This window comes from Oreochromis aureus, linkage group 17, assembly GCF_013358895.1.
Source record: "Oreochromis aureus strain Israel breed Guangdong linkage group 17, ZZ_aureus, whole genome shotgun sequence".
Classification (NCBI taxonomy): Eukaryota; Metazoa; Chordata; class Actinopteri; order Cichliformes; family Cichlidae; genus Oreochromis; species Oreochromis aureus.
Window position 1 is genome coordinate 577,746 of NC_052958.1, and position 10,572 is coordinate 588,317.

At 41.2% G+C, this 10,572-nt stretch overlaps 1 protein-coding gene across 1 annotated transcript; it reads left to right on the forward strand.

The window, feature by feature from the left end:
- The first annotated feature begins 398 nt into the window (after positions 1-398).
- On the forward strand, positions 399-9,327 carry tmbim4 (transmembrane BAX inhibitor motif containing 4). The gene is made up of 7 exons (XM_031754979.2): positions 399-594; positions 752-860; positions 3,715-3,820; positions 5,553-5,586; positions 5,669-5,786; positions 6,356-6,401; positions 7,439-9,327. The coding sequence occupies exons 1-7, from the start codon at positions 504-506 to the stop codon at positions 7,643-7,645; spliced, it is 711 nt and encodes a 236-aa protein (XP_031610839.1). The 5' UTR covers positions 399-503; the 3' UTR covers positions 7,646-9,327.
- The last annotated feature ends 1,245 nt before the right edge of the window (positions 9,328-10,572 follow it).

Consider the following 10,572-nt stretch of genomic DNA (forward strand, 5'->3'; position numbering starts at 1 on the left):
GTGCGTATGTAAACATAGGCACTGCGCATGCGTGTTTTACCCATATTCTATCGCGATATTTCATTTTTCTATCGTTGCCCAAAATTACACCGGTATTACCGTGAACGGTATGATATAGCCCAGCCCTAGTCACAAGTATCAGGTGGAGAGTAGACAACTGACCCAAAACCTCAGAAACATACAAATGAAACTAGATCTTTTTATTTTCATAGATTGATTTACTGCAAATGGACTCAAGAAGTGAAAGTTATCAGGCCTTAATTTCAGTTTTTAAAAGAGGGTAAATAGTTTGGGAGGATTTGAGGTTTTTTTTGGTTTGGTTTGGTTTTTTGAGCTACGTTGCAGTTCACACTCCACACCGGTTGGTGGCGGTAATGCACCATTCAGTTGTTTGCCAACAGCCAATAAAATTTAGAAGAAGAAGAAGAAGAACCTGCTTTTCCGTAAAACGACTACGTAGCTTGAGAAACAAGAACACGTCAAGAAAACGCTGGTTTAACAAGATGAGCAGTGAAAAATACCCGCGGTCTTCTATCGAAGACGATTTTAACTACGGCACTAATGTTGCTACGGCCAGTGTTCAGATCCGTATGGGTGAGTAACAGACCCGTGCTATCTGGCTAACATTGTGATATTATTGGCCGTGTTCATTGTTTTCTTCTACACAGTTATTATTGGTTTCGTTGCCTAAAGATAGCAAAACCTTCCGATGGGTTTTCAGCTACTGTAACGCTGTTTCTTGGTTCATTAGGCTTTCTAAGGAAGGTGTACACCCTCCTGAGCTTGCAGATCATCTTGACCACAGCCACCTCTGCTCTCTTCATGTTCTCTCCGACCATCAAGGAGTTTGTTCTCGCAAGGTGAGAATGAGCTGCTTAATATATAACCAGGTGCTGCTGTCTGTTTCATTTTTCTAAGGACAGGAGACAAAGAGAGCACTCCGTCTCCTCTCACGAGAATCTAAAGTTACATTATCTCCTGCGGAAGCTCCTCGTCTGCTGTCATTACATCATCCATGTTTACACAGCAGTAATGCTTATATCCGCCTCCTCAATATGTGTAATGTTTAGTGATGCCAACAAATACTTGAGAAAACCTCTCAGTGTTGTGCAGTTTCAGAGAGAGTTAATATTATTGTATCATAGTGTCATCGTATTCTTGCAAATATTAGATTTGCTTTATCCTTACATACTGTTTGTTTTGTGACGGCTCTGGCCTTGTTATTATTGCTCGCTGTTTTGCTTCCACCTTTTCAGCTGCACTTCAGGTGGTTAGTTGTTTTTGTGTCCCGGGAGTATCGACTGGGCTGCAACGATTGGAGTAATCTCAATAATTTGATTATTACAAAGATGATATTGATGCAGTTGTCAGTCTAATTTATACACACACTATAAACATAATTGAGATTATTTATCTTTGCACTTAAGAAAATGTTCGAAAAACGTTTGATGTGGCAGATATATGGAATAAATAGGATTAGTTTTTGTTTTTTTTTAAGTAGCTGTGTGCAGTTAAACTATTAAAACATTGCACTTTCTAAAATGGAACCCCATGAGCAATTTAGAAAGAGCTCTGTTTGTTCTCCTTTAAAGTTTTATTATTGCACATTAAACACACAAAAGTATTTCTTATCTGATTCCTCAATGAATCAGTTGAATAACCAGTACAATACCCAGTTACTAAAATCATTGATGGCTGCAGCACAAGCTGGGACATCTGTCCTCCCACACTGCAGGCAGTTTACAGATGCATTTCTTATTTTCACTCTTCTGTGTTTGTTGTGTTGATTTGGATGCGGCACCTTGGGGATTACCATAACGACCCTAATATCACTGAAAAGCACAGGATAACTACTTTGATTGCACAGTTTGACCTGAAACTGATAAGTGTGCGAGCGAATGAGTGAGTTTGTGTCTGTAACTCTTTAAAGGAGTGTGTGATGTAGTGTGAAGAGTGTGTGGGGGCTGCAGTGAAGAAAAGCGAGTATATCGAGTGTGTCAGCATTCTGAACTCTGCTTTGATCAAAGGATTTTATGCTGCTGTAAACAAGATCTTATGATGGTGTAGATGTTTATTAATATTAAAAATAATGAAGTGTCCAGCCTGACAACCTTCAGGTTTTATTGGCTTTTAGTTTTCTATTTTTGAATATTAATGTTATTTAATTAACAGAATATTTTCTATTATTTCACTTTCAATCTGGAAAATGTTACAAAAGCATTGAAATAAATATGTTCTAGTACAGTGACAAAGAAGGAAAAACAGTAATTAATTATTGTAAATGTAGCCATTCAGTCCTGACTTTAGTGTCACATACAGATACGTTTTAACAGGCTGATGGACCTGAACACGCAGGTTTGTGAATGTAATCATTGGAGAAGGAGCGACGTAGAAATAGAAATTCATCCCATAGTGTTTACTACAACTCTGACCCGTGACACTCAGCTCAATTTCAAGGTCAGAGGTCACATTTTTTGTAAATCTTGTGGATGAGGCACGAGTGTTGATCCCCCCCCACCCCCACCATTCATTTTAAGTCCAGGTAAAAGGAGGCCGTGGCTCAGGAGGTGGAGGTGGTTGTCTACCACTGGAAGTGTCATGGTTTGTTCCCTGAGCCCCGAGTTGCCCCCACTGCATCGATCAGTATGTGTGAATAAAACGTGTTTTGTGATAGCGTGTTCATCAGTGTGGCTGAGGTTTGTCCTAGAAAGCTTTGGTGCTCAATCAAGAAGAAAAGAGTCATATAAGCATCCGGCCAGGAAACTGTTGGGAATTCTACAAATTCCCTGTTGGAAGCAGCATAAACATAGCAGCCAGGATCTCAGCAGAGTCAGGAAGAGCATGAAGGACTAACTCACGACTGGTGACTATTTAACAAGTAGACAAGATTAGTGTTAAGCTGCGTTGTCATATTAGCAAAGCCTCAAATAACTGCTGTTAACAAATATTAGAGAAACATGTTTGCTTTGTGTCCTGATTGGCCAGTATGTCAGATTATTAAATCCCCAGTTCTGTCGTGGTTTGGGGCTGAATTTCATCCTGTCAAAAATTCATGTCATGTAGTTTTCTGAATATAGAAATGAACTTTAAGAGTTTGAGCCATCATGCGGCGCCATCTGGAAATCTTCTGATTGGCGACTGATCGATTTTTCATGACAATGTTCCCAAACTGCCAAATGTAGTTCAGGATGTCTGGATAGAAAAGTGATACAGTGTGAGATTAAAGGCGGCCAGTATCCAAAGAGGTAGCTTTGGAGTGTCCTTCAGGGAGCTCGGAGGAATATTTCTGATGATGATTTAAAGACATTATTGCACATCAGGCTGTGTTGAAGAGTAATGGTGATTATCCCAAATATGAACTTTCAAGCTCAGGAGAATTGTACGAAACCAGTTTTGCCTGTAAACTGTAATTCCATTTCTGTTTGCAGCGTTCAGTAAATTGTTGCTCTTATTTCTCTTTTTCTAAGCAAAGTGTTAAGAAGTGATGAGTGGCTGACTGCATGTACAGTCTGATCACCTGTCCACAGCGTGCTGTCTGTGCTACCTGCTGTTATAAAATGATTTACTGTGTCCTTGGAATATCAGCAACTTGCCTTGAAGAGAAGAGGAAGAACTGCTGCTTCATTTATCCTTAGTTTTCCAAGTGTTTTGCACATAATCTCTATGAAGCCTGGTTTGCCTTATTGTCTCACTGTGACCTGGTTCCTTCCTCAGCCCGGCTGTGGTGATGGTTTCATCTCTGCTCTCGCTGGTTCTTCTGGTGGCTCTAGCTGTGTACAGGCACCAACATCCAGCTAACCTCTACCTCCTGTTTGCATTTGTAAGTTCTTTTGTTTTCAGTTTCTTGAATATATTTTTTAAATTTGATTGATTGTCACAACTTTAAACGGCAACAGTCAAAATTGTTGTCTGCTCCAGGAAGGTAACGGCGATGAGCAGTGAGTCATTTTTCAGTGAACCCAGTCCAAGAATATTCGTGGTCTAATTCCTGCTCGTGATAGTTGGAGAAAGTCGATTAAAACTAATGTTTTATGAGAACATATTTTTACACCAGGAGACGATGATCACCAATCATCATTGTGACCGTCGACAGGTGGAGTGATTAACTCTGATTGTCTCCTCATCGCAGCATCTGTTAGTGGGTGGGATAGATTAAGGAGCAAGTGAAGATTTTATCCTCAAAGTTTGTATATTATTAGCAGGAAAAATGGACAAGCTTAAGGTTAGAGTTAGTTTGACAGGAGCCACATTTGATGATGGGGTCGGAGCATCTCCAAAGCTGCAGCTGTTGAGGGCGTTCCCGGTCTGCAGTGGTCCGTATCTAAAAAGTGATCCAAGGAAGGAACGTTGGTGAACCACCGACAGAGTCGTGGGTGGTCGAGGCTCACTGATGCACGTGAGGAGCGATGCCTGGCCTGGTCTGATCCAATGGATGAGTTACTGCAGCTCAAGCTAACAAAAAATATAATACTGCTGCAGGGTGCCCATGCTGACCCCTGTCCGCTGTCAAAGCACCAACAATGGGCACGTGAGCCTCAGCAGTGGACCACAGAGATGGCTTGGTCTGATCACTCACATTTTCTTGTGCATCACGTGGATGGCTGAGTGTGTGTGCGTCACTTACCTGTGAAACAGGTAAGTGCCAGGTCTCTCTTGGAAATGAGATTTTAAATCTCAATGAGATTTTTACCTGAATAAATAAAGGATTAGAAACACCTGGCACCAGGATGCATTATGGGATGAAGGCGAGCCAGCAGAGGCAGTGTGATGCTTCAGCTAGGAAACCTGGAGTCCTGTTACTTTGACACATACTACCTGCCTAAGCATTGTTGCAGACCGTGTCCAGCCTTTCATGGAAATGGTATTACTGATGGGCGTGGCCTCTTTCAGTCGGCGCCTTGGCACAAAGCAACAGTGATTCACATCACATCAAAACGTTTGTCTGTCTCTGGTAGATCAAATGATCAGAATTACAATCATGATGATCAGTTTATTTCCCATTTCCTACATGAAGAGAAGCTAACATGTATAACAGTACCTTGTTTATGAACAGTGGGTAATATAAGTATTAAACACGTCACCAATTTTCCAAGTAAATATATTTTAAAAGGCTCTATTCACAGGTGACGGTAACAACCCATCAGTGCACGCGTGACCTTTGATTTCTGTGCACATGTGCACTGAAGGGCCTTCTGAAATATATTTAGTAGGAAAATTGGTGACGTGTTTAATACAACGGTGGATGATATCAACTAAACAAGATGACATAAGTTGTTTTTAAAATGGTATGAAATCATAAAATGTTCTTGTTTTCTATTGTTTGTATTTGTGTGTGTAAAATGGTTTTTAATGCTTTTTTATATGTAACTTATTTCATTCCGGTGTCTGTTAAGCTGAAGTTACGGTGCCATAAACCTGATGCTGTCCAGCATGAAGCTGTAACATTCCCCACGTTACTTTGTTGCCATGTTTCCTTTTTTATTTTGAGCTGTTCAGCGGCTGCAGCCTCAGTAACTGCTGATTTAATAATGGCTGTGTTGTGTTGCTTACAGACTCTTCTGGAGGCGCTGTCTGTTGCCACAGCTCGTAAGTTTTTAGAGTTACATTCTGTTAGTGTCCAGGCTTCCAGGCTACCGTAGACTCTGATGGGATTTCTTTCTCTCCACAGTCACCTTCTATGATTACTCCACGATACTGCAAGCCTTGTTTCTCACCTGTGCTGTGTTCGCTGTATTAACAGCCTACACCTTTCAGTCCAAAAGAGATTTCAGCAAAATGGGAGCTTGGTAAGTTCTGTGTTCTGGTAGGACTCCTTAAATGTCTGTGAAGGTTCTCAGTCATCCAGCTGTCATCCGTAGTGTGAGGAGCTCGGACAGGAAAGTGTCCGAACTTAAGTTTCCTTGAAGATGTTTCATCAGAGAAGCTTCTTCAGTTCTAAGACTAGTAGGTGGAGAGTCACAGATTTTAAGCCTTTTGGGTAGAGGATCAATAGGGGGGTCCACGGCCCTCTTGGGTCCCGCAGGGCTTCAAATCTGAGACTCTCCACCTACTAGTCTTAGAACTGAAGAAGCTTTTCGGATGAAACGTCTTCAAAGAAACTTGAAGAAGTCCCGACGCTTTCCTGTCCGAGCTCCATAAATGTGCTGTCAGATCGCACACAACGTGTAATATGCAGGTGAGATAAGTGGAGAATGTAAATATAACATTCGTAGATTTTGAAAGTTGTGACGACACAAAACACCTTCAATCTGAAGCTAGAGATGTATATGAGCTTTCCACTGATGTCCTACTATCTGACGTGCAGCTGACACACTGAGTCCAGCTAAAGTGAACTGTATCTGTTTCATCCCTGCAGGCTTTTCTCCTGTCTGTGGATCCTCATCATTGGAAGCTTTATGAGGGTGAGTGGAGGGGCCTGATATCAGTGTGTCCGTGTCACATGGGCATAATGAAAGAGGTACAAAGGCCAACGAGTTAAAAACAACAGAAACCTACAGAGAAAAAGGGCTGATGATATTTCTGAGCTAAGCTAAATCCCCTACACATGGGCACGGCTGTGTATGTAAAGAAGTTTAGTTGGAGAATTGTAATGTTGGACTTTTTTCTACATCAAACATTTGCCGAGCCACAGTAGGTGAACTGGTCACAGGTAGAAACGGATTTCCCAGCAAGCTGTGGCAGTGAGACGGCGTGCACAAAAGCACAGTGGGAAAATGAAACCTGTAGTTTCCCTGTTGTGAAGAGTGCAAACTGCAGAGTTGGTCTTTTACTTGGGCCTGCTGGGGTAAAGGGCTTGTAGTGTAGAAGACTTCCAATTTTAAAGCCAGCCTTTGTTCTGCTGCTTTTCCTTGTATAGGATAAGATGTTGTATGATGAGATTTCAGAGTGCTGCAGCTGAAGTTTAACACGGGCTATAAACACGATGAAACAAAAAGGAATGCCAAAAAATAGACACGTTGGTAAAATCAAACACAAACACAGTTTTGCTGCTGGGTACTGTCAGTCGTAGGAGAGTGCTGGCTCTGCGTTGGATGGTTCTTTACCTCCTTCCAGAGAGCAGTAGGCTGAACAAGGACGGGACTGAAGGGTTCTCTGATCTCTTTAAGGAAGTTTTCGATCCAGGCACAAGTGGGAAGTTAAGCCAGCCTAATCACTAGAACGTCAGGGATGATGGTATTAAATAACAGTTTGAGGTGGACGCAGAGCAGTGGTGGTTTGGCTTTAAATGCAACCTGATGGGAGTCAAAGGTGGAGGAAAGGCGGTTTTGATGCTGACTCGAAGCTGGGAGAAAGGTGATTAAGGACCTTCTGCAAGTGCAGCATCCATGCTAACAGTGCTGGGTGAGATGTTTCAGTCCCTCCCACCCACGCTGTGGATTGTTGTCAGATGATCCTCCACCTTAACTTTAAGTCCCCTTGTGCTCTGTTCTCTCTGCAGCTCTTCTTCCACAGTGATGATGCAGGTCTGTTCCTGGCTGGAGCTGGGGCCTTGGTCTTCTGTGGCTTCATCATCTATGACACCAGCATGCTGATGAAGCAGCTCTCTCCTGAGGAGCACATCTTGGCCTCCATTAACCTCTACCTGGACATTGTCAACCTCTTCCTGCACATTCTCCGTGTCCTCGACTCGATGAAGAAGCACTGAGTGCTGCTTCAGGAGAGCTGCAAACCCACAATTTGCCTGTTCAATGATAAATTTATGCTCGTGTGAGTGTTGATGTTGGTGCACCAAAAATCCCATTATTGACCTTTGTAACTGTTAAAACAATCGGTGTGTTCTTGGTAAGCTCTTTCTGTTGTTCTCTGCTGTTTGTTTGAAACCCCAAATTAACCAGCGTTGTGGATTATTATCAGTGAGTTTTTCTGTCTTGTAAAGCCAACAAGTACTCGTCCTTTTATGGAGGAAGGCCACACTGCCTAATTTGATATGGAGCCAATGAGCAGCCCGTCTGCTCTAATGCAGCTCATTTCTTTTAAATAGCAGTTCTACACAGACCTTTCCAGTCTTGTTGGTCCAGTTCATGCAGTTTACAGGTGAAGCCTCACACTGAAAGACGAGCTGGATCGATACAAATGCAGGAATCACTGGGCCTCGTTCACAGACGCGTGTGCACAAATCTGATTGGTCAGTATTTCCTTTCTGAATCTGATTGGATTCTGAACAGATTTAGAAACACTTTGTGCGATGCAAACACAGAAAGATTTGCAAACAACATTGGCTTTGTTAGAAAATCTAAGCACATCTTTAACATGAATAATAATTTTGTCAGTACAGTTTTCCAAGACGTAAACCAAACGTGCTCATAGAACGATGCTGATAAGTAATTATATAAACTGTACACCAGGTTAAAATAAAGGTGAAAATACAGAAAAGGTCTCTGACCTGTCTGAAAAAGACAGGTTCTGTGTAACTTTCCAGATCTTTAAAGTAGGCTTAGAGAAAAGCAACACGTCATGTCACAATCTAAAGCAGTGTTTCCTCTTGGCGCCATGGCTTTGGCACGATGTGAACAGGTTGTTGCAAAGAGGAGTGGGTCAGAGTTCCTCAGTGATAAGAAAGACCCACCGGCAGTTATCACAAATGCTTGATTGCAGTTCTTGCTGCTGAGGGTGATACGAGCAGTTATTAGGTGTAATCGGCAAGTAGTTCATGACATAGATTTAAATAAAATTAGAATTTAAAAACTTCATTTTATATTTGCTCAGGTTATCTTTTCCTAACATTAAAATATATGTATTTATATAACTGTTGTACGACAGTCAATCATCTGAAACGTGACAAATACGCAAAAAGAGAAAAATTAGGAAGGAGGCAAAACCTTTTTGTGCACATTTGTGAATGGGCCCGCTGTTTACATTTTTTATGCATAAGTCAGATTTACTGCTGAGTCACCACAGACCCACTCTCCCTCTGTTAATGGTCTGCCACATGAATACATGCTGATTTAGTGTAAATGAAATATCTGTAAATTCTAAAATTTTGATATTTCCTTTTACTTTTTAATTTATGAGCTTGTCTGTATTGTTTTAAATTCACTGTTTCAGTTGTTTTTCCAAGTCTATACATGAAAAAGACACTTTTTATTTTAAAACAATTAGGTGAAATCATTGTCTTTATGATGTGTGTGAAACTGATTATATAATGATTGTATATGTATGATTGTTAAATTCATTTTAACTTGATTAAAACAGTGAGCTGTTAATGAAAATCTGTTGATACGAGTAAATGTGTGTGTGCTAATGAACAACAGCACTGGATGCATTTCCAGCATTTGCCTGCATTAAGTTTAGCTTCATTCATCTGTTATTAAATGATATATGATTGAAGTTTGTTATGTTCTGTCTTGTAAGACATCATTAAAGTCAGTTATAGGCTCTACATCTGCATCAGCTGATGGTTAAATGTAAAGAGCAAAAGCAATAACAGAGAAGCTTGTAGAGAAATATGGAATAAATATAATGAACACAACCTGAAAGCCAGCAGTTCAAAATCCAGGCCCAGGATATGTTGCTAACCATGTCAACAGTGACTGGGAACTTTTGTTCTGAAATCAGAAAATGAACTTTCAAGTCAAGTGGCTTTATTTCCAACCATGTGCAGTGGTGCAGCACACTGAGCCGAGACAGCGTTCCTCCAAGACCATGGTGCTACACATGGCAGTGCAACAGCAGACCGAACACTAGAAAAGTGCAATATAGCCCGAGCAGACCAACATAGCCTGAGTTAGCAATCCAAGATGGTAGCACTGCATGTAAACAGTACTAACACTGTAAACTTCTCATCTGTGCTGCTACTGTTTTGTGTTTTTTGGTGCCACTCCCGAGTTACAAGGTATGGGAATGCCGTGGGGTATGACTTTTCCAGCGTGTTCCAAAAGTATGTTCTATCTCTTATTCCTAACCTTTTCCTTGACCTAAATGCAAACGTATTTGAGGTCAAGGAAAACAGCCATGCACTGAGAATCAGAACAATGTCACACTGCTCTCCTTAACATAAACCCAGACGTTCACTGTTTTGAAACTCTTATGTGCAGAAGATGAACTACAAAATCCATTTGTTTTATGGAGGTCATATAAACAAGAACATTTCAAAGGCTGGAATAGAAACTTGGGGCTGTAAACTATCTACAGCAGATGAACAGTATCTGACAGTCATGTCCTTAAGAAATAGGATAGACTCCTGCAAAGACCTGAAACAGGACCTGAGCGATGACCCTTCAGCTGATCCATCACTGAAGCCTCATCAGAAATGGTCTGGGTTAAAGGGTGGCTGTTAAAGGTATGCAACATTACACAATAACCAGACTGCAAAAATCAGTGGCAATAGGTCTGATGGAGTGATCAATTTAAACAGTACCATTAAATTTTGATCTTTAAATCATCTAATTGGCAACAGCCTCATTTTTCAGCATGACAATGATCCCAAACACACTGTCAATGCAGTAAAAGCATAGTTAGATAGAAAAACACGCAGTGGTAAATGGTACATGGACTGATTCTTATATCAAAGCACTGTATACAACACACACTGGAACACCATCATGGATTGGCCTCCCTGAGGGCGCGACTCAG